The sequence below is a fragment of the Eriocheir sinensis genome, chromosome 57 (genome assembly GCF_024679095.1).
Source record: "Eriocheir sinensis breed Jianghai 21 chromosome 57, ASM2467909v1, whole genome shotgun sequence".
NCBI lineage: Eukaryota > Metazoa > Arthropoda > Malacostraca > Decapoda > Varunidae > Eriocheir > Eriocheir sinensis.
This window is the reverse complement of record NC_066565.1, coordinates 2,977,124-3,004,991: the sequence shown is the minus strand read 5'-3', so window position 1 is coordinate 3,004,991 and position 27,868 is coordinate 2,977,124. Positions and strand designations below refer to the sequence as shown.

The window sequence follows — 27,868 nt, the reverse complement described above, 5'->3', positions numbered from 1 at the left end:
AGGTTAATTAATAGGTTTCCCTGCTGTGTATTCCCAAGCGCGCATGCGTAGTGGACACCAGAGCGACTTATTTCTGCGGGGAGGTATTTCTCGCAACACCGGCAGGAGGAACACACGACATCTTTCCCTGCCGTCTTTTCTTCCCCTGTGATCAACTGAGGGGGCCATGGCGGCGTGTCTGCGGTCCCTGAGGCTCGGGATGCCGCCGCTAGTCCCTGGGGGCGCGGCAGTGGGTGGGGTTCACCTGGGGAGGACCACGAGACCCCCACGCCGGCCAGCACAGGTAGGGGCCCGGCAGGTGTGTGTAGGTGTTAAGGTGTGTAGGTCTATTTATGTGTGTGTGTGTGTGTGTGTGTGTGTGTGTGTGTGTGCGCAGGTCTATGTATGTGTGTGTGTGTGTGTGTGTGTGTAGGTCTATGTGTGTGTGTGTGTAGGTCTATGTGTGTGTGTGTGTGTGTGTGTGTGTGCGCAGGTCTATGTATGTGTGTGTGTGTGTGTGTGTGTAGGTCTATGTATGTGTGTGGGTGTGTGTGTGTGCAGGTCTATGTATGTGTGTGTGTGTGTGTGTGTGTGTGTAGGTCTATGTGTGTGTGTGTGTGTGTGTGTCAAATCATGTTAGTTTGTGATAGAGTTAGTGTAAGTTTTTTCTTGTTCAATACGTCTTCACCTAACTCTCAGACCTACCAGAAAACTGCAGGGGTTGACTTAAGGGTCACCACTCCAAGCCAATATTCGCAATACTCAAACACGTGAAAGAATTGTTTTTCTAATGCATTTTCATATACGTTTACCTTGGGGAGGGGCCGAGGGGGCAAGCGATGCTAGGTTATAAAGTTGGATGCCTTCGAAATTTTGTGTCCAGTGTTGTTGTTTCACGATGGCTTCCTGGGCAGACTGAGCCCCATAGCTGCCTTGCACTGCACCACAGAAACAAGTTCTTAACTCACTAATATCCAGGACGCACGTGGATCATTATAATTTCGGACATAAAATAGTGTTCTACAGAATTCTTCCCTCTATATAGGAGTACATTATGGTGCAAGTATTTGTATCTTATAATTCTAGAGGACAAATTTCACAAAGTGTTACTACGCGGGTGTGTATCACGGCTGACACGTAGGCAGCTTTCTGAAGCTCACTCTTCCTTTAGCCGCCATCATGGACCAAATTACCGATATTGAGTCTTCTTTAGTCTTGTAGCGGGTGCTGCTTTAGGCAGTCTACTTTCTTCGTTCAGGGAAGGAAGAATGAAACACTTCAGTGATGTGACAGCAATTGATTTGTTAGCGAAAGACCCAGCTATTTACAGGGCGCTACAGGATCAGGCACCAGATCCACAGCCAATCAGCTGCCAGCGTGGCTGCCACTCTGCACCTCATGAGTAGTCACTGTTGGCTGCCTTGAATCTAGCGCTTGGACCAACAACCAATTAAATGTCAGCGCGACTTCCGTCCCGCGCCTCTTGATTGGGTTTGTGATGAAGGCCGCCACAGTCTCAAAAATTAATTGAACTTCCCCTCTCAGTAAGTGTCAACTGAGAATTTAACCTCTTCATTGGTATGCATGTAGTTTGACAAAAGTATTGGTTATAGCAACTTTTAAACCAGATGTTTGTTTTGTGATGTGCGTGTCAGTTTGATGCTCCAATGAGGCACCTCGCGCCCCATTGCACTGGAAAATAACTCAAAACGAGTCATTGTGACCCGTCAATACAAACACATTCAAACAGTGTCACGAAGTGTGCTTGGTGCCTTGTGGCCACACCAAGCTGTGACAGCCACGCGTCACAAAGCAAACTGGATATTGTATTGTGAAATGGAGGCCATGATGATAGGTAGCAATCTGTAGGTCACTCCCGGGTCAGTTGACAGCAGGAGCGTCAGGGCTGGATGGCAGCTGTCACATATCTGTTTATTTTGTACCCCAGAGTACTCAGTAACAATGATCTAGCATCAGCTTAGCAGAAGTGGACTGTTAACCGTCAGTACTGTGCCATATGTAATTGTTAAATACTTATTTTAAATAATATCTGGAATGATAGGCTTAATGGGGTTGTGAGTTTTTCAATTAGTTGTTTCCTGTCATGGCAGGGCTATTTTTTTACCCCCCTTGAGCTGTCTCCCTTGCTGTAAAAAAGAAGAAAACAACATTGTCCTTTACTTAGAAATGGCAAAATCATCTGCGGGTGGATCGTGAATGTTTGGAGTGGCGGCGCTGCAAAAATTCCTTTGCATCCGCCTTTGTAAAGTTTGGGGAAAGTCCACGAGTGTGCAAATCTGTGAGTGGTGAACCCGCGACGATAGGGAGACAGATGTACTAGTCTACTACTACTACTACTACTATTTCCAGAGCATCTCAAGTCTGCACATAACATCAAGCAATGACAAGGCAACACCCGCACCCCAACAACAACAACAACAACAGCAGCAGCAACGAAAAATGGAAGGGAGGTCGGTGGAAGGAATCCGTCTCTCCACTCCTATTCCATTCCACAGCTTTCATCCGCTCGACATCCCGGCTTGCCCGTCCGCCCACACTTTGGATGACATTGAGGTGGGGCAGTTGCTTCGTTATACAGTATTGATAAGCTAAGGTGTACAGGGATAACTAAATGTATGACTGGGTGCTTTTTCATCAGCAGGTTCTTACTATAGCAAACAATGATAAACAGCAGAAAATGATGAGCAGACACACCAGATATACCAGACACACCAGATACCAGACACACCAGATATACCAGATACCAGACATGCCAGATACCAGACACACCAAATACCAGACATACCAGATATACCAGACACACCAGATACCAGACATGCCAGATACCAGACACACCAGATACCAGACACACCAGATACCAGACACACCAGATACCAGACACACCAGATACCAGACACACCAGATACCAGACACACCAGATACCAGACACACCAGATACCAGACACACCAGATACCAGACACACCAGATACCAGACACACCAGATACCAGACACACCAGATACCAGACACACCAGATCGCAGACACACCAAATACCAGACACACCAGATACCAGACACACCAGATACCAGATACACCAGATACCAGACACACCAGATACAAGACACACCAGATACCAGACACACCAGATACCAGACACACCAGATACCAGACACACCAGATACCAGACACACCAGATACCAGACACACCAGATACCAGACACACCAGATACCAGACACACCAGATACCAGACACACCAGATACCAGACATGCCAGATACCAGACACACCAGATACCAGACACACCAGATACCAGACACACCAGATACCAGACACACCAGATACCAGACACACCAGATACCAGACACACCAGATACCAGACACACCAGATATACCAGACACACCAGATACCAGACACACCAGATACCAGACATGCCAGATACCAGACACACCAGATACCAGACACACCAAATACCAGACACACCAGATACCAGACACACCAGATACCAGACACACCAGATACCAGACACACCAAATACCAGACACACCAGCACCACTATTTGTTTGCTTATTCTGTATTTCAAGATGTTAATTTCTCTCACCTTTCGTCCCACCATTTCTGTGATTTATATTCCGCTACCAAATGTCTTATGATACGACCCCTAGTCTCCGCACCCATAATTGACCTCTCTTCTGGCCAAGTTCTACCATTTATCTTTTACAGGACACTATCTACTTTTTTCTACCGGTTTCTACTCCTCCTGCATCCTATATTTTTACAGTCCTCCCTTTTCTGCTTGATTTTTCGCTCCTTCTCATCTTGTGTTCCTTATGTCTGTTACGGGAGCGGTGAGTAACAGGCTTTTTTTTCCCTCTCTGCATGCTTTTTGTTACCCTTGAGCCATCTCCTTTGCTGTAAAATAAATAAATAAATGAAATGCATTGTAATCATTTCAGGTCCAGTGTTTAACTTCCAAGAACCAGGAAATCGACGACATTAACAACGGCCAGCAAGCAAGCACAAAGAAAGCAGCGGCCGAGGATGAAGCGAAACGCAGCAGTCGTAGCATGCGCGTATTCTGCTTGCCCCCGAACGCAATCTGGTATCCGAGGAAGGCCACGCACCTCAAAAATGGCTCCGTCCTCTGCTCCGTCTCCTACAGCCAGCTAGAAACACAAGTCATGGAGTGCATATCAGAGGGACCTTATTATAGCCAAGCACCCCCTCAAACTCCGCCACGGGAAGCCAAAGAAAACGGGGAATGTGCTCAGGAGGACATGCTTGGTGGTAGGGAGGATAAAGGGCTAAATTGGAGTCTGGGATCAGGAATTTTAGGGGTCGCTGAAGAAAACAGGAATAGTGGGGAGTATGATAAGGGTGCAGGAGAGGGTCATGGTGCTGCTATAGAGGAGGGGAAGGGGTGCAGAACTAGATATAGGAGTGAAGGAAATGGGACATGCAGACTAGGAGGGAACAGGCATTGGGGTGACCTGGAGAATAGAAGTGTGTGTGACATGGCATCATTCATCAAGGAAATGGGAGTGAGGGACGCAGAAAGGGAGTTTTGTTACTTGTCCTCTCCCTTAACTTCCACCTCCTCCTTAGCCTGTTCCTCCTTGTCCTCCACCTCCTCTTCTCCCTCCTCCTCCTCCTCCTCGTCCTCGGGAAACATGGACGCAAGTGGAAGGCCGAATCCGGAGCAACTGTCGTTTGTTTTCAATAAGCTGGCGGAGACGGTACGTTCGTGCGTTTGTGTTTGTTTTGTTTCGTGTGAGTTTTAGGTTGGTATTATAAGAGACTTTCGCTTCTCATATCAACTATTTCTAAAGGTCAAAGAGGGGGTCAGTCGGGTTCCAATGAGTGTTTCCTTAGGTTCACGGTACAGAGGAAGGGTCAGACTATCACCAGGGTCATAAAACTACAACTGGAAATGCCCACAACTCCCATGAAAGCCTTGTCAAATACGTGTTCTTGGGCAGCGAAATGTCTTATGATACGACCCTTAGTATTGTTTATATGTCTTGATTCTTGTATATATTTGGTGTTATTTGCTTTCCATTGTTGTATACTGTGATTGTAAGATGGGTGGTAGTCTCCTCCTCCTCCTCCTCCTCCTCCTCTTCTCATTCCTCATTCCTTTTTCTTTTCTTTATTTTTTGCTTCTGTCTTCTTTGTTTCTTCTTCTTCCTCTTCTTTTTTCCATTCTTGCTGATAATGTCACACTCCTCCTCCTCCTCCTCCTCCTCCTCCTCCTCCTCCTCTTCTTCTCATTCCTCATTCCTTTTTCTTTTCTTCATCTTTTGCTTCTGTCTTCTTTGTTTCTTCTTCTTCCTCTTCTTTTTTCCATTCATACCGATAATGTCACACTCCTCCTCCTCCTCTTCCATCTCTCTCATTGTTCATCTTTTGCTTCTTCCTCTTCCTCATTCTTGTCTTCTGTTTCTTCTTCCTCTTCTTTTTTCCATTCTTGCCGATAATGTCACACTCCTCCTCCTCCTCCTCCTCCTGTGCCTTGTATCCAAACTCGCACACTTCTGCCACTCACTCTCCTCTCTCTCCCCACAGCTGCCAAAACTGTTCGTGCAGCCGCTGGACTATACAATCTATGCCCAGAACATCGTCTTTGAAAACAGGATACGGGGCGTTAGAACTGTGTAAGTGTGTGTGTGTGTGTGTGTGTGTGTGTGTGTGTTATAGGAGCAGTGATTAGGAGGTTTCATTTTTTGCCCTAGAACAGTTTCCTTTGCTGTAAAAAAGAAAGGGTGTCCCAGAATGTACCAGCAAAAGGGGTGAAAGAGTGAAGATGCTGGCTAACTCTTGCATAAGGGATTTGGTCTTGATATCCCCCTCTTGATGGAGTCCAAGTTGTACGCAGAGGAAATACAGATGAAGGAAGGCTGTCCCAGAGTGTACCAGCGAAAGGGATGAAAGAGTGAAGATGCTGGTTAACTCTTGCATAAGGGATTTGGGCAGTATAGGGATGTGATCATTTAGCCTTTTTTATGTTTTTTCTCCCCTGCTTTATATAAATTCTGTGTGGATTTTCACCTCACACAAAAGCATCTCAGCTCTCACCATACCTGTGAAGATGCTGGCTAACTCTTGCATAAGGGATTTGGGCAGTATAGGAATGTGATTATATAGCCTTTCATGTTATTTTTCTCCCCTGCTTTATATAAATTCTGTGTGGATTTTCACCTCACACAAAAGCATCTCAGCTCTCACCATACCAGCAGACACACACACACACGCACGCACTCACCATGGACCCATTTTCAGAGGCCTGTTTCCGTACGTCCGTCAGGTGGCTTTGCTGCGGACCATTGGCCACCTCAGGTTTGCTTACATCAAGTTCGAGATACTGAAGATCACGAAGCACCCAGAGGAAGGGACAGTCAAGGTGCGCTGGAGAATCAAAGGGCTCTCCGGGTACAAGGTGAGTGTTGGAGAGTGAGGAAAGTCTGCATTAGTGGAAGGTGAGGGAGCGGAGAAGTGACTTGGGTATCGGAGAAAGATAGAGAGGGAGGGTGCGAGGGATGGATCAAAGTGTTATTTTGCACCTTTTGGGATTCTGGGAAGATGTGGAGAGGAAGGGAAGAGGGGAGGAGAGTGGGAGAGGGAGAGGAGAGGAAGGAAAGAGAGGGACAGGAAAGTGGGAGAGGAAGGAAAGAGAGACAGGAGGGCAGGAAAGTGGGAGAGAAAATGAGGAGAGGAAGGAAAGGAAGATGAAGGCTCAGGAGGAGGAGGAAGAGGAGAGAGAATGAGAAGAGTGAGATGACTAGGCTAAGAGGAGAGAAAGGAAAGGAAGGGAAGGGAGTGGCCAGGTAGCAGGTAGCAGACTGGGCTGGGGTGGGAGTGGAAGGGTGGGAGCACAGAGGAAGATGGGGTGGCAGCTTGTGGAGGTTGTGTTTGTGTTTTCCGGTGAAGGCAGGGGAGGAGTAGAGCAAGAGAGGAAAGGTTAAAGGGATAAATTGTGTCGTGTGATGGTCGGGGGAGGGAGGGAGAGTGTGTGAGGGGAAGGAAGGGTTGGGAGAGGTCGGCATTAAAAGACACGTTTGCTACTCACATCATCTCTTTCTAATGGTCAAAGATGGGGTCAGTCGGGTTCTAATGAGTGTTTCTTCAGGTTCAAGGTACAGAGGAAGTGTCAAACTACCACCAGGGTCATAAAACTACTAATGGTAATGCCCACAACTCCTGCGAAAGCCTTGTCAAATAGGTGTTCTTGGGTTCATGGTTCAGAGGAAGGATCAAACTACTACTGGTAATGCCCACAACTCCTGCGAAAGCCTTGTCAAATAGGTGTTCTTGGGTTCATGGTTCAGAGGAAGTGTCAAACTACTACTGGTAATGCCCACAACTCCTGCAAAAGCCTTGTCAGATATGTCTTCTTGGGTTCATGGTTCAGAGGAAGTGTCAAACTACCACCAGGGTCATAAAACTACTACTGGTAATGCCCACAACTCCTGCGAAAGCCTTGTCAAATAGGTGTTCTTGGGTTCATGGTTCAGAGGAAGGATCAAACTACCACCAGGGTCATAAAACTACTACTGGTAATGCCCACAACTCCTACGAAAGCCTTGTCAATTAGGTGTTCTTGGGTTCATGGTTCAGAGGAAGTGTCAAACTACCATCAGGGTCATAAATATACTACTGGTAATGCCCACAACTCGTTCATGGTTCAGAGGAAGTGTCAAACTACCATCAGGGTCATAAATATACTACTGGTAATGCCCACAACTCCTGCGAAAGGCTTGTCAAATAGGTGTTCTTGGGTTACGAAATGTCTTATAATATGCCCGTAAGAGTTGGGAGAGAAAGAGGGAGATTAGGAAAGACTGTAAGAGGGAAGGAAGGAAGGAGAAAAAGACGCAGTAGAATGGATGAAAATTGACCGTCTCCTGCCCACTCACCCCCTTGACCTTCTTTTATCGTAGTGCTTAGTGGTATTTTGCTTTGTGTTTTGCCCTGAGCTACTTCCTGTTAACCCGGTAGCAGCGGGGATCATGTTTCTTAATGGTCCCTCCAAGCGAGAAAAATGAGAAAAAATCATCACTCACACAAACCATTTCATGATATATATCAAACCATTTGTGATCAGATTATGTATCACCTATTTTGGGGGGTTTATATCATGGCACAAATTTGGCCCGTCGCAGCTACATGGTAAAGCCACAAATTTGGCCCGTCGAAGCTACACGGTAAAGCCACAAATTTGGCCCGTCGCTGCTACACTGTAAAGCCACAAATTTGGCCCGTCGCTGCTACACGGTAAAGCCACAAATTTGGCCCGTCGCTGCTACATGGTAAAGCCACAAATTTGGCCCGTCGCTGCTACATGGTAAAGCCATTAATTTGGCCCGTCGCGGCTACACGGTAAAGCCACAAATTTGGCCCGTCGCTGCTACACGGTAAAGCCACAAATTTGGCCCGTCGCTGCTACACGGTAAAGCCACAAATTTGGCCCGTCGCTGCTACACGGTAAAGCCACAAATTTGGCCCGTCGCTGCTACACGGTAAAGACACAAATTTGGCCCGTCGCTCTTACACTGTTAAAAAATCATTGATAGTTTCTGAAGTCGGTCAGGCAAAATTTCAGAAGTAAAAAATAAAAATAAAATAGAAAAAGAATAGAAAGTGGCAACATAGCGAGTCATCAATTGATTTTAGATATGGAGGATTAGTGAGGAGGGACCAGAGAGAGAGAGAGAGAGAGAGAGAGAGAGAGAGAGAGAGAGAGAGAGAGAGAGAGAGAGAGAGTGCAGATTCCCAGTGTTACCATTCAAGCCATTCCTGCCCATCATTCCAGGCCATCCTACAGTTCTGGAAGCTCAGGCTCTGGGATTGGTCCACCGTGGAGGCTCAGATGGTCAGCTGGTACGACGGATTCTCCACCTTCCACATCGCCTCCGACGGACTGATTCACCTCCACGTGGCTGACAGTGTGAGTGTTGGGGTGGTGAGGGGAGGGAGGAGGGGTGTCGGGGCCTGTATGGAGGAGAGGTAACAGTAGTCGCAGCTTCCCGGCCTCTTGCAGACTCCTTATGTTCTTATGTTCTTATGTTCCTCCTCTCTGATGTCGCCGCAGAAGTGCTTTCCTTGCCGTCCGTAATCTCCATCTTCTTCCTCTTTAATTTCGTTGGTATTTTTTCATCACCATTTTGAGGGGAAGGAGTCGCCCCAACCTCATCTTCCTCCTCCTCTTTGATGGCGCCACAGAAGTGCTTTCCTTGCTGTCTATAAATCTCCATCTTCCTCTTTAATTTCGTTGGTATTTTTCATTACCGTTTTGAGGGGAAGATGTCACCACAACCTCGTCTTCCTCCTCCTCTTTGATGCCACCGCAGAAGTGCTTTCCTTGCCGTCTGTAATCTCCATCTTCATGCTGACTCCTCCTCTGCCATCTACCATCTACCATCTGTCTCTGCGTGCCTCCACCCCTCCTGCAAATGCTCTCCTTCTCCTTCAGCTCACCGCCATTCTGTCCTACTTTCTAGTCAGTTGTCTTTACCGTAGCTATGAGAAAAATAGTAGATTTCTAAATACTCGCAAAAAACTCGTCAGAAAAATGATTTGACAATGTCCACATATATGATTGTTTTTGTAGTTCCAAGACACCCAGTAGATGGCAGGCCAAGCTCAGTGAAGGACCCCATTCTTGCTGCATCGTGTGGTGAAGCAAGTTAGGGGAAAAGCGACCTTAAAGCGGGGGATTCGCAGGCCTGAAGTTGCGTGATTTATCAGTTGATCTCAGCTGGGGGATGTGCTCAAAACTATTAACCCGGTAGCAGTGGGGATCATGTTTCTTAACCCTTTCCTTGTGCGCAGTCTGGACGCGACTATTCCTTCAGGCGTACTTTTGGGGGATTTATATCATGGCACAAATTTGGCCCGTCGCTGCTACACGGTAAAGCCACAAATTTGGCCCGTCGCTGCTACACGGTAAAGCCACAAATTTGGCCCGTCGCTGCTACACGGTAAAGCCACAAATTTGGCCCGTCGCTGCTACACGGTAAAGCCACAAATTTGGCCCGTCACTGCTACCAGGTTAAAATGGCAGGTCTTCCCTTTTGCACTAACCCGGCACAGACTCTAAACCAAAAGTTGACCGGGGAAGTCATGCGCTAAACTTTCTTCACATTACTTAGAGAAGGTTCCTGCAAAATTGATAGTGTGCCCCCTTGTCAGGCCCCGTATTGAATCACTCATCTTCATATCCATTTGCGTTGACATGTCGCCCCGCTGTGTGTCACTTAGGTCGGGTCAGGTGTGTTGTGTGCTAGGCTACTCTTCTTTTATATGTCTCTTATAACTGCTATTCTTCTGTGGACCTGGGAATCAGTTTGCGTTGACATGTCGCCCCGCTGTGTGTTGCTTAGGTCAGGTCAGGTGTCTGGTAGTGTAGATGTGTTGTGTGCTCGGCTACTCTTGCTTTAGGGTCTACTCCAATAAGCACACTTTGAAGCTGCACTCCAGCCCTACTACTGCAGCTTAATCTTCCCCATCCTCATGCAGATGATGCCAGACGAGGAGGCACGGATCGTCAACACCAAGGGGCCGCTGGCAGTGAAGATGGCTGCCCTGCTCGGCCTCGTCCCCAGGCCCAACAGCGGCAGCCTCAACACCACTCCCGACCCGCCCGCACCCCCTGCTGCGGCGGTGAAGGCTGCGGAAGGCATTAGTGTAGAGGGTGTGAGATGCAGGGGTGTTGGCATCACTGAACCTGCTACTACTGCAACTACTGCTACTACTACTACTGTTTCCATAGGTGATGTTAGTACTGCTGCTCCTACTACTACTTCCTGTCTGCTGGGTCTCCTTGAAGAGGAGAGAGATTCTTGTGCTGGTCTGATGTTGCCTCTTGAGAAAATATTCTGAAGAGGAGGAGGAGGTGTCATGGCCGGATGAAGAGTTAGCAGGGTCCTGGGCCATTTTTCCTGACCACCTTTCTATAGGGCCTTATGCCACTTCATCAGAGGCAGCCATAGTTAAGACAGCCTTAGGGATGCACGCCTGCTTAGTGCCTGCCCAGGGTGGCCATGGGATGCAGGGGCTGGGCCAGGGTCTGCCTACCCAAGGGTGGATAATTATGGCCTGGGCTGCATCACCTACACTGTAAACTTTGCCCCTGGGGTGCAGGGCCTGGCTGGCCTCGGCATCAGCCTGATCCTGGAGGGAGTGTGCTCATGAAGGAGTTGTGTGAAAGTGTCTTTACTAGGAAAATGGGATACTTAGACATTTATATATTTATTTATTTATTTTCCTCTTTTTTTTCTCCTCTCTGACCTCATTCTCTCCTTTGTTTCTCTCTCTCTCTTTGTTGTTTGGTTGAGGTTCATTTCTGTTCTTCTTTTTCTGCTTGTTTTCTTCACAACTTTCTTAACTTGTCATCTTTTTCTCTAAAAAGATTCAGACAAGAAAGTTATTGACCATGAATATTAACTACAAAAACCAGGCCTGAGGTAAACTCTTTGTAGTGATTGGTTAGCTTTAAAGAAACAATTGGAATGCTTAGCGAGGGAGGGAGGAGAGAGAGAGAGAGATAATCTTTTTCCTTCACTCCTATTTCTCTTTTTCACAAAATATTCATTGAAGTTTAAAAGACTTATTTTTATTCCTCTTTTTATCATTATCATTATCATTTATTATTATTATTATTGTTACTATTATATTTTGACCAGTGCATGTCACCAAATGTCTGTATTTTACCTTATTTTCTGAAACATTGATCGCCACCATATTTTTTCTTTGGGCTGTGAAGAAGTATAGTGTTGACTCTGTACACAACTCTTGGCCATGCTGCAGAACGCTTGGCAGTAACTCACACTGAAACACGTGATGTAATAAACAGTTGACGGCAGTGTTTCCAATGTTGCTGGTTCGTCGCGTCTCAGTCAGTTCATCACGCATGCGCATCATCTCGTCTTAGACCCTGAGAGCATTATTACTCTAATTATCATTACTAGTACAGAGATCTTATGGATGCAGTAAAAGTCTTAATCTGGTTTCTAATAGTTTGGCAACCACCTATTTTTCCCAAGACAGTCTGGCATCTCCCAGTTTTTCTCTCGGGCTGTCCCTGCATTACCAAATGCCAACATTTAGTCTACGCACTTTTTTGCCAGAAGACGAAGCGGACTCAGTCCATAGATGCGCTTGGTTGGATCACTAGAGTGATCGCTTGTCACTGGAAGCTTGACTTCCCTTACCTTTGCATCATATTTATGAACAAGTGGCATGAAGAAAATGTGGCTGCCAGGTGTGCAGCAGATTGTCTTTGTTTTGAAAGAAACAAAGCAAGGAGGACAGTGTGTTCTTCTCTGTATTTTCACACAAAGTGATTTGATTTGTTTGAGTAAATGCTGCAGCACCTCCTCCATGGCCCTTTTTTGATGAAGCAAATGAGGCCGTGCATATCTGTCTCCTTCACCCCGAGTGACCTGCCTCGGTGATGCTGCCCCTGCCAGGCTTCAGCTCAGCAAGTTCCTGGCTCCCAGCATTTCCCATGATGCAGCACAAGACTGTTCTCCTGTGAAGGGACTTCCCGTTTTTTGCTTTTACAAGGTATATGTGTAGCATTGTGGATCAGAGAACAGATAAAGGTTTAAAGAGAATGTATTGACTGTTAAGAACAAGAAATGGACTTGGGCAGGTCATATCATATGATATCAGACGACAACCAAAGCAGCAGGGCAGCAACCCAGAAAGTGTATGAGCCAGGACAGACAGAGGAGCAGGTGGAGAGACAAAATTAGGGCATTTGGCAGAGCACAGTGTGAGGGGGAGCACACTGGGGAAGGCCTTTGTCTTGTAGTGGCCTGGCAGTGGCTGGAGGTAATGGGGCTGATGCATGGCCAGCATGGTAAGCATTCTGTGTTGTTACTCTTGGTATTCCTGATATTGTATTGCTGCTACCATTGTTATCTAAAGCTGCTGTGTAAATAGTGTAGATAATGGAAGTGACTCAAGCAGTAGGCCACACAGTGTAAAGTATTCTTTTTTTTCTCTTTTTCATTCATTTATCGTTCCATTGAGCTTCTCTGTACATATTGAAAATAATATATATATAAATAAAAACCGACACATTGTAAAGACAACTGATGGTAATAAAAAGGAAACGTGTCTGATGTTTGTTATGATTGTTTTGTTGTATTTGTTTGTGGTTGCTGTGTGCGTTGTTATGTCTTCCTAACTACAGGCACACGGCTCGCAGGGGTACAGTGGACTCCACCCTTTGCAGCAGCTCTCTCCTGCATAGCCCCGGCAGAGCTGGCCACAGGCTGCCGTGAATGGGTTTTTTTTCTTCCTCTTTTGTTTCTTTGTCTTCATTTACCTCTACTTCTCTTGACCTCTTTCTTCTTAGGTCCTTGACTCTTCATCACATTGTCTGGCTGTTAAATAACTAGCTGGATGGCATATTGAATCCAAACATTATTACTCATTAACACTGGCACCACAAGTATAAAGCAAATGCTAAAACACCATGATGAATGGCAATTTGGTTGTGTGTAAAATACTGTATTTTGTGGCGCATATCGCCCACCCTAAATTTTAAGTTCAAGTTAAGAAGAAAACCCTTGATAGACACACCCTTACACACACTGGTGTAAAGAACTATGAATGTAAGGAATGGGGGAAAAAATTCAGCCTGAAGAGTCACCTTGATACACACACCCTTACACACACTGGTGTAAAGAACTATGAATGTAAGGAATGGGGGAAAAAATTCAGCCTGAAGAGTCACCTTGATACACACACCCTTACACACACTGGTGTAAAGAACTATGAATGTAAGGAATGTGGGTAAAAATTCAGCCTGAAGAGTCACCTTGATACACACCTCCCTTATCTCCTAGCTCATTCACATCCTCAAACAATATTTCTCCCTCTATCAGTCTCCTTCTCACACACACACAAATCATCATCATCATCAAGACGGCTGGAGAACAAATGGCAAGACAAACTCATCAAACAGCATCAGTCTCCCTAACAATCTCTTCCCCTCCGCATCAAAGGTACGAGCCATCAACGACGACCCCGCCAGACAGTCCAACGTAGCGTGTAACTGTGGTATCAATATACGTTATTACGTAAAATATTAATATGTACGGAATTTTATATGGTGCTAAAAGGATAAACTTGTATGGTGCTATAGAAGCAACATAGGTGCCGTTAAGAACGCTGACAAGCAGCCGCCGATGTTCGTTTGTTTGGGTTACGCGGGCAGCGAGGCTGTCCTGTCGCTTAAAAGTGATGATCAGTCTGTGTTGCCATATCTACCGAAATATCTGGAGATGTACTGAATTTTTGATGAATCTCAGAAATAATTTATCAATCTCATGAATAATTTGTATATTCCTTTTACAAATTTTCACCAAATAGTTATAAAAAAACACTGATATAATGCTTTTCAACTTAATCTAATCAAGAACCACTACATATATACTATTGTGCGTCTGCAGAATTATTACCTACCTACTGAATTTTCTCGCGATAATCTACTGAAATTTCCTCTGCACCATCTGGCAACACTGTGATCAGTATTGTGGACTCAGCGGTATGGAGCGGTGATTCAATCCGTGGCACTGGAGGTCAGTATCTTTTGCTAATATTTATATGTTATAACACAATGTTAGGCTATGTAGTGTTCACATACTGTGTATAAGAGTGTTAAGAATAGTTTAAGCTATAAATGCAACAATGGTAATGTAGTGCGGCGACGGCCTGATGAACGAGCCTCCCATAACCCACTTGGCCAGTGGGGTACCTCTTTGGCCGACCCGGTAAGGAGTGGCTCTCCCGTCACGCTGGTCGCGGGTTCAATCCCAGGCAGCCGGGGAATACCCTCACTTTGTCTTGATTAATTTCTCGTGTTATTTCTCAACACGCAGAGGCCGTGTTGAGAAATAGAAAAAGAGAAAATAAGTTCGTCGGGGCATTACAGTAATACTTTCTAAGAAGTCCGCCTCCCCCTTCGCCACTCCAGCCCCCCTACCCCCCAAGACAAGCCTGGGGAACCGGGGTTTTGGGGAAGCCAAAATCACTGAAAAATGGGCTTCCAAAATTTCCCTAGAAAAATCCCTAAATGAAGGAAAGCTCCCTAGTTTCGAAAGTAAGGAAAGTCCCAACTTTATAACCTAACAGCCCCCCTCGCCCCCCTGCTAACCAAGTGGGGCTGCGCCCCCCTCTGGACCCCCCCCAGATGTATAATGCCCCGGAAAATCGTTTTTTGTTTTTTTGGTGGGGAGCATATTTAAACTACTCCAACCGAACTTTACGACCTGCTAACGAGGGGGCTTCGCCCCCCTCGACCCCCCTCCTAACCCCCTTGTAGGGAATGTTTCTTAATTTTGGGATTTTTCTAGGGAAATCTTGGAAGCGTGGGGGGGCCATTGGGGACGCAGCCCCCCTTGGTTAGGAGGTCGTAGGTCGTAAAGTTCGGTTGGAGTAGTTTAAATATGCTCCCCACCGAAAAAAAAACCCACGATTTTCCGGCGCATCATACATGTGGGGGGGGCGAGGGGGGCTGCTAGGTTATTAAGTTGGGACTTTCCTTACTTTCGAGACTTGGGAATTTTCCTTCATTTAGGGATTTTTCTAGGGAAATTTTGGAAGCCCATTTTTCAGTGATTTGGCTTCCCCCCCAAAACCCCGGTTCCCCACAGTTCCCCACAGTTCCCCAGGCTTGTCTTAGGGGGTAGGGGGGCTGGAGTGGCGAAGGGGGAGGCGGACTTCTTATAAAGTATATATTACCGCAACAATATATGACTTAGGCTTCAGTGCAAAGAGCAAGAAAGTTTGGGATGTGTGAATTGATTATGTCATCACTTTTCCCACATAGATTCACGGCACGACTGGGGCATGTATGGCACACTAAATGGAGGACTCTTTGTCCAAAGCCACATCATAGGAATAAAGGAAAATTATAACAACGAAGGGTTAAGATTTGTTTTAGGACCGTGCCTTCTTCTTCTTCTTTTGACCTGTAACGCTTTGTATCGCTTCTTAGGTCCTCCTCCTCTCGTTCCTCCCTTCTTATTCACATACCTTCCTTTTCAGCGTTATGTTATTTTCTAACCTGAAATAAAGCCACTTATAGTATTCACTTATTCAGACATTTGTGCCCTTTTTTCCCAGCACTGCGCGAGGAACACTTGCCAACCTTACCATTCTTCTTTCTGTTTCCTTTTTGTCTCCATACAGCCCCAACACCGTGCAGATCGCCCCGTTTTCCTCCTCTAGCCTCCTAGCCCATTCCTCTCTGCCTATTATCATCACTACTCCTGCCACTAACTCCCCTCTCTGCCTCTCATTACCAGTATCTCATTACCTACCTTATGAAACATCAATAGCTCTTCATATATCTTTTCTACAAACCTTCAACAGTCATGGAAATGCTTTGAAAATCCAATTCAAGGACTTCTTTTTACTCTTGAAAATAGGGGATAATGTTTACGGAAGCGCATCATCTCCTTTGGCGGCGGCCGCGGCGACGGTGCAGCCGGTGTTGCGAGAAATACCTCCTCGCTGAAATAAGTCACATATACATGTGGGGGGGGGTCGAGGGGGCCGCAGCCCCCCATTAGTAGGTCATAAAGTTCGGTTGGAGTAGTTTAAATATGCTCCCCGACCCTAAACCGTCTGCGAGCTATTTTGCGGCTGCGGCGGCACCACCGTTGCCGCAGCCGCTGCGCTTTCATAAACATTATTCCCTATTTTCAAGAGTAAAAAGAAGTCCTTGAATTGGATTTTCAAAGCGTTTCTATGACTGTTGAAGGTTTGTAGAAAAGATATATGAAGAGCTACAGATGTTTCATTAAGTAGATAATGAGATACTGGCACGGTACTAAAACAAATCTTTACCTAAGTTTCCATATCCTGCTGGCAGTCCATGCATGTCTGCGTGTCTGTGTAAACCAGCCCAAAAGGGTGACTGTTCCATGTCCGCTTCAGAGCGTGTTTGAGAGCCGTGCAGCGGAATTCAATTACAGTTGGCAACACTTACAGGTGGGATCAACAACACGCTATAGGCCGCCGCCACGAAGCATTGTCCCCAAACTTCCTGCTGCCATAACCAGCCCCTCGAAACACTCCAGAAGAAGAAGAATTACTGCTGCTACGACTACGACTCCGCTTCCTGGCCACCGCGCTGACAGCCGAGCCCAGAATCCCCCAGCTACTCACGATGGGTGAGGTGTAGTTTCAGGGGTTACAGGTAGAGGCTTGATCCTCGTTTACCTTCGGTATGGGTGTACACTCCAGTACCCTGTAAACCTTACTGCACCCACACCTCACTGCCACCTGTCATCCTTGTCCATGTAGCTATCCAGTCTACTCTTAAAACAAGCTATCGTCCTTGCATAGCTTGTTTTATGTTCACCTGCACCTCTCTCTTCTTCTTTTGGGCTGTAACGCTTTGCATCGCTTCTTAGGGCCCCCTCTCAATCTTGTCTTCTGTTTATTCACACACTTGGATAATATTCATGAGAGGGTAGCGGTCTGTGGCGAAGTTAATACTTACAATGTGGATTCTTTTTTGGTCCCTGGATGCAATGCAGTAACAATTGACTTCTGGAAAATAGTAGGGGGGGTAAAGCCCCATCAGTATTATTCCAGAGTATGAAGTATTCTGTGTCCATACAACACACTGCTGTATTGCTTTTCTGTCGCAAATGGAAAGGGTGTTGAGCCCCCCGTTAGGAAGGTTTTGTAAAGTTAGGTTTGGTTAGTTTAAATTTAACCGGCGGCGGCAGAATTACGTAACTCAGCGCAGGATGGGAAATGGCAGCGGCGGTCCATTATGTCGGCCAGTGTTGCTAGAAATACCTCCTCACAGAAATAAGTTGCTCTGCTGTCCACCATGCATGCTATCTGGGGGGATACACAGCAGGAAAAACATTATTTTGCCTGGTTTTATTCTAATTTGTCCACTTGTGATCTTTGTGAGCAGTGAGTGAAATATAGATACAGTAAGCAAGTTGAACCTCTCTGCAAGCTATTTTGCAGCTGCAGCGGCAGGTGCACAACAGGCATTGAAAAGTCAATCATTTAGTGATTTCTGGAAAATTTACTATTAATAATAAACAGCATCATAGTTTGTCCAGAAGTAAGCAGGCAGCGTCTCAAAATTAGTAGGCTACCCTCCCTTGAATATTCTCCACACACTTTGCTGTTCAGTAGTATTGTGTTACTTAACTTTCCTCTCTGTAACACACTATCACATTATACTTTTCAGTTTGTTGCTTGAATCACTTATTGTGTTTGTTTTTCCGTGCACTTTTTCCCAGCCCTGCATCAGGAACACTTTTGCCAGCTTAATTATTTTTCATGTGTCCTTTTTGTCTCCATACAGCCCCAACACCATGCAGATTGCCCCGTTGTCCTCCTGTGGCCTCCCACCTTGCTCCTGTCTGCCTATTACTGTCACTATTGAGGCTACTAATTCCTCTCTCTGCCTCTCATAGTTGCTGCATGCTACAATTAGGTGTTCCACTGTTTCTTTCTCCCTTGTCCTGCAGCTGCAATTCTGGTTTCCTCTGTCACTGTTCCTGCCATTTACCTCCAGGGTTCCCGTTCTTGCTTTAACCCGTACAGTGTTGTCTGTTGTCATAGATAGGGGTCATGCCAGGATGCATTTTTTTCGTTTTTTTAATTTTTTTTTTATTTGCCCCTTAAAACGTAAAGAAAATTACAAATCATTTGATATTACCTTCTTGTATAATGATTTTTGTTGAAATCTTACAGAAATATTCAATGCATGGAACTACTCGCCCAAAAGATATGTATATACAGGTAACTCTCGATTTACGCAAGTTTGGTTTACACGTTTTTTAAATAACGCGGGGTCCAAAATCCAAATAAATGTTTAATTTACACGTTTTTTCCACTTATACGCGATATTTTATGGAGTGGCCACCAGATGTCTCATGCACCTGGACTCACACGGCGCTGGGCCACACAGCTGAGCTCAGGTCTTCCCGCGCGCCACTTGAACAACAATTCAGTATCCACGCTGCCACACTACTCAACAATAGGGGTGGGCAGGTACCGGTACCAGTACCGGTACTAACAGTACCAGCTATACGATACAGTACCGGTCCCAGACTGCTCGGTACCGGTACCAATACTAGCCAGTCGCTCATGGTGTCCCTCATTTCTTCCTCACACGAGTGAGGCTGAGACTGAGTGCCTGAGTGGATATCTCGGTGATATAGATCTCTCTCTCTCTCTCTCTCTCTCTCTCTCTCTCTCTCTCTCTCTCTCTCTCTCTCTCTCTCTCTCGCTCGCTCTCTCTCGCTCTCCACTGAATGAAGTGAATACTTAATTTTCAACAGAAACCTACCTCTTGTTTGATTTACATTGTTTTTGATTTACACGACCTCTTCAAGGACACAATACTCGCGTAAATCGAGAGTTACCTGTATATGAAAACATGCATTACTGACTTGTCAAAATATTCCTTTTTACCGTCAATGAAAAATGTTATATACACAAGCAAAAATAAAGGGCGTAAACTTGCTAAAAAGAGCAAGCGTATATATACGTACTAAACACTTCCCTAAGAGGTACGTATATATACGCACTAAACACTGTACGGGTTAAACAACAGCCTGCTCCCCCAGTCTCCTACATGCCAGTCTGCTCCCTCTGGCTTCTGCTTCCTGCTGTACCATTTTAACGTCGATTTTCCATTCGTTCATTCCTGCCATTTGACTTGTCCATTCTTTTCAACTTTCTTCACATCCCTGATCTCCATCTCATTCCACTCATCTGTCAGGTGTTCTCTCCTTTACCACCTCTAAATCTTTCCTCCAGGTGGACTTGTTCCCATTTTCCTGCTTTATTTTATTTTTTGCCCATCTTTCCTCGCCACTCTTCAATTTTCTTAAGGAATCGTAACCTTCCCTTTACTATTCTTTCCTTAAAACTGCACCATCCCTTATCCCCTCTTATGGCCTCTACCGCTGTGCTCCTAGGGGCTCCTAATCCCCACCTGCCTACCGTGTCCTGAACCTTTTCCAGCTGTGCAATGTCCCCTTCCCTGTAGTGCGTTATATCTGACCCATAGAGGCAATATGGTACAGCTGCTCCTTTCCACAGACTTCGCCCTACGTCATATTTACTTACCACTCTATTGCCACCATTTATTATCATCCCTGACATCCTCCTTGCCTTCCTTTTTATTAACCTTTGTCTGTTTCTCACCTCCTATGCCTTCCTTGCTAACCTCCATTCCTGTGTTCACATATTTACCTACTACCTACACATTATTTCCTAGTACCCATTGGTGACTACAAAACATAACCTTACATTTCCTTTCACAAAATTTCAGGTCCCACTCCCTCCCATATGTGTGAGCTATGTGCAGGACCTCCTCCATCTCCTCCTTCCTCTCTGCCATCAACACTACATCATCAGCGTAGGCCAGGCACCCTAACCTCTCTCCTCCTATCTCTACTCCTTTCCTGGCTTTCCTGATTCTCACTATCAGCTCCTCGAGGTACATGTTGAAAAGCGTCGGGGACATCACACAGCCTTGCCTGACTCCTACATTATTTTCTAACCACCCAGTAGTGACGTCTCCTAACATGGACTGCACCTCATTTCCCTCATAAAGACTTTGGCCCGTAGTACCGTCACCGACGTTTCCCTAACCTTGCAGGTTTTCCAGATGAAAACCTTCCGTGAAACACACTCATCTGGTAACACTACGATCTAGAGCTTTCATTTAAATGTTATTAATTAAAATACAAGCCCCGTACATTTTCGTCAGACTGTGTTATTTTCAGCAAAGCAGCCTGATCGTTCCATAATCTTTAAAATAACTGGGCTACATGAGATCACAGTCGTTGACTTCAATGCTCTCTGTAGTCATATATGGCCGTCTGCTTGTACGCAATATAACAAGAACAGTAGCTGCCTAGGAATAGCTTTTTGCACCCTATATGTAAGGGTTTGTGGCTAAAATCCTTAATAATAGGCTAAAAGCATGTGAAATATATACTACAGTGGGTTGGCAGCTTAAAAAGCCCGCCCATGAACATATGTTGTAAACATCCTGTGCACAAGAAATCTGAGTAACTTCCCTATATAAACCTTCCTGCCCAGCACAGGAGATGATTATCGATGTAGTACTTACCTCATGTACGAAATATGGATGAGAGAAGTCAAATTAACGAGGTGTTGGTCCACGGTCACCATTGCCAGATTATCACACTCAAGGGCCGCGTATATACCGGTTTCTGGCCCCTAACTGTTGCCAAGAAGCACCAATAATTAACCAATTAAACGATAACCATATATGAAGGCAGTTATTTGGGTGATGAAAGCAGTTTTTGGGTCGGAAATGGGCAAAGATAAGAGGCAGAGTACGACAACCTGGCAACGTTCAGCTGAGGGTTGTTGGAACACGCCGTGGTGCCGCGTCCTCCATGTGAAAAGCGTACAGCTCAAGCAATTGAATATGTCGCAGTTCTTCTACTTCCACTTGTGAATAAACAAAATCTAATTCTTATTCTGATAACATAATTCTGGCTCATGTTTCACTTTAGAGAACATACTTTACGCTGCCAATAAACGTGACACCTGCAGGAAAACATCACCCTATTTCATCACCTCTACACTACAGTCTTGTAAACGTATTTGTATCTTAGAATATTTCCTCATATACGGGTCGAGGTGGACTGAAATTCATGTATTATAAGCCAAAGGGAATATACTAGCACTTCATTATGTATAAATGACGATATAATCCCTAATTATGTTCCAAGGGAAAGGTCCAAGGGAGGTCTCGAGGTACCTTGGATCTGCTAAGTTTTACTTGGAGGATGATGTTGGGAGACAGGGATATGGCTGTTTGTATTACATTTACTATCTTTTCATCCACACCTACATGTCCTGGTAGTCTTATGAGCTTTTTTCTGTTTACTGTATCATACGCCTTTTCAAAATCTGTAAATACTAGGTATAGCTCCTTCCTCTGTGACCTATTCCATTGAATAATCTCCTTCAAGGTAAATACATATTCCAGCCCTCCTCTACCTTTCCTAAATCCACTCTGCTCCTCTCCTAGTACCTTTTGTGCCTCTATCCAACTTTAACTTATCATTTATGATTATTCCACAAACCTTTGCCATGGTGTTCATGATTGCTCTTGGCCTATAATTTCCTATGTCTGCTTTATCCTTTCCCCCTCCTTTATGTAACAACATTACCCTACTCTTTTTCCAGTCCTGCGGTACTTTCCTTTCCTCCAAAACTTTCTTACTGACATTATAAATAACCTGCCTGGCTTCCATGCGGTGGGGCTCACCAAAACCCAGCTGAGGGAAAGACTAGAAGTTAGTTCAGGGGATTACAATTTGCTAGTCAAAGGAAGGAGTACAAACCCAAGGAGGGGGTGGGTGGGGGGCAGGTTTATTTTAAAACAGAACATTGGGTTAACTTTTTGGGAGTTAGATGTAGGTAGCAGCGAGGCTAGTGAGGATATTCTAGCAATGAGAATAGGGTACAGGGAAAAGGGTAGGATGGAGCACCTAATTATAGTAGTGTGCTACATGACTGCAAGGAAGGGGTGCAAGGACATAGGATGCTAGAGGGGACTGTAACAAGGGTGATGGAATTCTTGAGTACGCTGCAGGCGGGGACCAGAAGGACATTGTAGAGGGTAAAGGAATTCCTGGAGAGGACCTGGGCGGTGCGCACTGGATAGGGTTGACTCCGGTAAATGTCCCCGCTCGTGTCACTACAGGTTCCTTCAGCTAAGGCAATATTCATTTTGTTTTCAGACTGTTTGTCCTGAGGGAGTGAGCCGTTACAAAGGCCGTACCTGCTGGCAAAAGGGGTGACTGTCTCCTAAACCAAGACCAAGACCAAGGCCAGCCACCACTACTCTGTGTGGAGGAAAGAGAACAAGGAAAGAACAAATAACGATACAGACACTCCCCCGCCCAGCACTGGCACTCCCCCAGCCGCCCCCTGGACACAGCCATCACCTGCCTGAGGACTGGCCACACCCACCTCAACTCCCACCTGCACAGACTGAACATAGTCCAGGACCCACGCTGCCCATGGTGACCCACACAACCCAACACACCGGAACACCTGCTGCTCCACTGCCCACTAGCCCCATAAAACACCCAAGAAGAAGAAGAAAGAACAAATACAACAACACACTCCAAGGCTGCTGCCACAGAGGTTGGGGCTGCCTCACCTGCAGGGCTGGACAGCAGCATGAGTGGCCAGGACAAGCAGGAGCAGACTGCTGCAGGGGGCAGGAGGGTCAGTGGTCATCAGATGAAGCAACTTGCTGCTGGCAACTCCAGCAACAAAGGAAAGAGGAAGTTTGTGTGTCTGGAGTGTGGAAAAGAATTCACCTCAAGGGCCAACCTCAGATATCACACCCTTACACACACTGGTGTGAAGAACTATGAATGTAAGGAATGTGGGAAAAAATTCATCCAGAAGAGTACCCTTGATACACACGCCCTTACACACACTGGTGTGAAGAACTATGAATGTAAGGAATGTGGGATAAAATTCAGCCGGAAAGATACACTTAATAGACACACCCTTACACACACTGGTGTGAAGAACTATGAATGTAAGGAATGTGGGAAAAAATTCATCCTGAAGGGTTACCTTGATACACACACCCTTACACACACTGGTGTGAAGAACTATGAATGTAAGGAATGTGGGAAAAAATTCACCCTGAAGAATACCCTTAATAAACACACCCTTACACACACTGGTGTGAAGAACTATGAATGTAAGGAATGTGGGAAAAAAATCAGGCGGAAGGGTGACCTTGATAGACACACCCTTATACACACTGGTGTGAAGAACTATGAATGTAAGGAATGTGGGAAAAAATTCACCCAGAAGAGTACCCTAAATACACACACCCTTACACACACTGGTGTGAAGAACTATGAATGTGAGGAATGTGGGAAAATATTCATCCGGAAGGGTAACTTTGATACACACATCCTTATACACACTGGTGTGAAGAACTATGAATGTAAGGAATGTGGGAAAACATTTAGCTGGAAGGGTCTCCTTGATAGACACACCCTTACACACGCTGGTGTGAAGAGTCATGAGTGTGAAGAGTGCGGGAAGAGATTCAGTGTGAAGTCAGTACTCAATCGACATGTCTTCAGGCACTATGGCCTTAGAGAGTTCAAGTGTGATGTTTGTGGAAAGCTCTTTAAGACAAAGGGTGACATTGCCAAGCACATGAAGATCCACTTTAGAAGCTGAGCCTGATAGGGAAAGGGAAGTGAAGGAGAGGTAAAAGTGATCTTGTAAGACAAGGAAGAAAGAAGGCTTGCCTGTGAAGTGATAAAAGGAGAGGAGCCACAGCAAGAAGAGGAAGGGAAATACTGATGGCTGACTTTCCACAGCTGTGGCAGCTGCTCCTGGGCCTGGAGCCTGGTTGAGTCTCACAGCTACAGTGAATTACTTACTCCTCTGTGAGGTGAGGGGCAAGAGAATGTCACCTAACACTAAAACAGCAGGAACATGTATTTATAAACCATTGCTTCAGCAAAAGAATCAATGCCTTACAGGGGTGTGCTTCACCCAAGGGTACCACAGATGCAAGTGATATTGGACATGTTTCCGGTCAACATGTATTTCAAATTCTGTCTGTATGAATAAAATAAGTCCTAAATTCAGCTATGGTGCTTTTTTTTTCTTCATAGAAAATTGTAAATGTATAAAATATGGATTAAAGTTGAGGAAAAATCACGTGACCTGGATACGGGTGCTGATTGGTCGTGACGTCACGATGCAGTCAGCAGGCCGCCAACTTTGTGTTGCTCCGAGATTTCGTGTTGTGGTGTATGTTTTTAGTGGCTAGCAATGCCTGGAGACGTAACCCACAGTCGTTGGTGATACGTGCCAATGTGCAAGAGTGTATATATACATATATATATATATATATATATATATATATATATATATATATATATATATATATATATATATATATATATATATATATATATAGTATATGAACAAAAGTACTCCACGCAAGATATTTCTGTCTGTGCTAGTGAATCCTGCAGTAATTTTCTTTAGTTTTCCCTTGTACTAACTTTTCATCGTGAACTCAACTATTCTCTCTTCTGTCATGTCTTCTGATTATAAATTATTGGTCTGCATTCGTTTTCTTCTTTTTTTTTTTTTTTTTTTTACAACAAAGGAGGCAGCTCAAGGGCAACAAAAAAAGAAAACAATAATAAAAAAAAAGCCTGCTACTCGCTGCTCCTAAAGTAAAACAAAAGAGGTGGCCGAAAGGAAGATCAAATACAGGAGGAGAGGTGTCCTGATACCCTCCTCTTGAAAGAGTTCAAGTCGTAGGCAGGAGGAAATACAGATGAAGGAAAATTGTTCCAGAGTTTACCAGCATCTTCAGGTGTTGATTCTCTCTCTCTGACGTTCCAGGGCCATTGTTTTCTTTAGGTTAGGCTAGGTAAGTTTCCATAATTCTAATATAAATTCAACCTTGATTATTCTCTATAGTTCCCCCTTGGACTAACTTTTAATCGTGCACTCGGCTATTTTCTGCAGAGCAGAGGTGAATCGGTTGATTTCGCTCACATTTTAATAATATAACATATTTCCAACACACTTAAGGTGTTCTGTAAGCACCTATTAACCTACCTGTTGGGCGCAGTTTGGAGCTGGAGTGGCCAAAGCTGATAAAAAAAAAACAATGGACACAACACTGGTACTGTCGTCTGCTGTACTCCGCTGCCACCTGATGACGTCACGAGCTAATGGTGGCTTCTCGTGAGATGAGAATAATTTAAGATATCTCTCCAATATCCAGTCAACTAGCGATTTATAGGACGTAATATGTGCACTACGTTATCATTGGTACATGGCACAATGGATTTCTAGGCTCTTCCCACAACCGGAAACATGTCCAAATTATGACCATGTTCTCACGTCTACTTAATGTAATCCAAAGGTTTGAATTATGTCGCTATGATGTCATGTCTGGGTAAAGCCTTCATTAGTCTCCTCATCATCTCTATTCCACTTCTCATCTCATTCTTCCACTTCTCATCTCATTCTTCCACTACTCATCTCATTCTTCCACTACTCATCTCATTCTTCCACTACTCATCTCATTCTTCCACCAAGCATCTCATTCTTCCACCAATCATCTCATTCTTCCACTAATCATCTCATTCTTCCACCAATCATCTCATTCTTCCACTAATCATCTCATTCTTCCACCAATCATCTCATTCTTCCACCAATCATCTCATTCTTCCACTAATCATCTCATTATACTCTACTACTTTATTTCATCTCTGTTTTTCATTCATTCATCATTTATTCCTTCCTTCCTGCCTTCCTTTCCTTCTTCAACTCCCTCGATCGCCTCCTTCCCTCCCTGTCCTCCTTCCATTGGGTCTGCGCGGCCTGAAGATCTATGTAAATCTATGTTAATCTACTACTACTGATAATGATGTTTACCTGCAACAATAAACTATCAATCAATCAATCAATAATAGTAAGCCGAGGCCAAGTCCTTGTGTCCGAGTCCCCTCCTCTGTGAACCATCCTGCTTGTTAATTATATGCCCTCTATTGAGTTACCTGTGTGCTCATTAACCTGTATTTTGTCACCTGTATTTTACCTGGTTGTCTCTTTGTTGTTTTGTTTTCCTTTTCTCTTGTTAATGATTTCCTCTATTAGTTACCTTTTCGTTTCTTAATAGTCATGCCTTCTAGTGAGTTACCTGTGTGCTCGTTAACCTGTATTTGTCAGCTGTTGCCTTTCTTTTCGCTGGTTAATGGTCAAATTCCCTATAGTTAAGTTGTATTCCTGTCCCTTGCTATTGGTATCTTGCAGTTTTAAGTCTTACCTAATTTTATCTTTGCATCATTAAGTCATAGTCCGTGTCCCATCTTTTGAAACTTTTTTTTTTTTTATAGGTTTTTTCTTTAAAGCGTCGAGAGTGTTTTTGGCATTGCACTTAATTCTTGTAGCATATTCCATAGATCAATTTGCTCTTGGGAAAGCCAGATTTTTTTATAGCCTTCTGAAACTAATCTTTTCTTTACATAGTTTGTCTGTTTTCAATCCTTAGCTCTGTCTGGAAAGCTGGATTTTCTTATAGCCTTAAATTATCCTTTCTTTACATAGTTTGTCTATTTTTGATCTGTTGCTCTGTCTGGAAAGCCTGATTTTCTTATAACCTTAAATTATCCTTTCTTTACATAGTTTGTCTATTTTTGATCTGTTGCTCTGTCTGGAAAGCCTGATTTTCTTATAACCTTAAATTATCCTTTCTTTACATAGTTTGTCTATTTTTGATCTGTTGCTCTGTCTGGAAAGCTGGATTTTCTTATAGCCTTAAATTATCCTTTCTTTACATAGTTTGTCTATTTTTGATCTGTTGCTCTGTCTGGAAAGCCTGATTTTCTTATAACCTTCTCAAACTAATCCTTTCTATACATATAGTTTGTCTATTTTTGATCTGTTAATTGCTCTGTCTGGAAAGGCGGATTTTCTTATAACCTTCATAAGTTAATCCTTTCTGTACGTAATTTGTCTTTTCGATCTGTTGCTCTGTCTGGAAAGCTGGATTTTCCTACACCCCAGAAGAAGAAGAAGAAGAAGAAAGTCCACTGCCTAACAGCTAGCCCCCTAGAACACTCGGTAACGGTACTATATCAGGGCCAACCTTACCCTAGCTTATACCCGTATGATGCACTGCTCTGCCAGATTCGTGTTGCCTTGGGCACCTGGCTATACAGTGACCAATAGATAACATTATTTCGTCTGATGTGGAAATATATTTAAAATCTGGAGCAATTGTGTTCCAATGTAGCGAGTTTGAGGCTCGTGCGTGTAGCGGAATTATA

General features: G+C 44.7%; 1 protein-coding gene across 1 annotated transcript; it reads left to right on the top strand.

The window, feature by feature from the left end:
- The first annotated feature begins 76 nt into the window (after positions 1–76).
- Positions 77–13,100, top strand: LOC126984582 (uncharacterized). Its single transcript, XM_050838320.1, has 7 exons — positions 77–283; positions 2,350–2,553; positions 3,935–4,714; positions 5,544–5,632; positions 6,258–6,414; positions 8,788–8,922; positions 10,494–13,100. Exons 1-7 carry the CDS (start codon positions 167–169, stop codon positions 10,854–10,856), a joined length of 1,845 nt encoding a protein of 614 aa, XP_050694277.1. The 5' UTR covers positions 77–166; the 3' UTR covers positions 10,857–13,100.
- Positions 13,101–27,868: the final 14,768 nt, after the last annotated feature.

Excerpts from the sequence above, each read along its gene's own strand:
- LOC126984582 (XM_050838320.1), top strand. The coding sequence starts at position 167 with ATGGCGGCGTGTCTGCGGTCCCTGAGGCTCGGGATGCCGCCGCTAGTC. Across the intron at positions 5,633-6,257 it reads ATACGGGGCGTTAGAACTGT|AGGCCTGTTTCCGTACGTCC; the intron begins GTAAGTGTGTGT and ends ACCCATTTTCAG. Across the intron at positions 8,923-10,493 it reads ACCTCCACGTGGCTGACAGT|ATGATGCCAGACGAGGAGGC; the intron begins GTGAGTGTTGGG and ends ATCCTCATGCAG.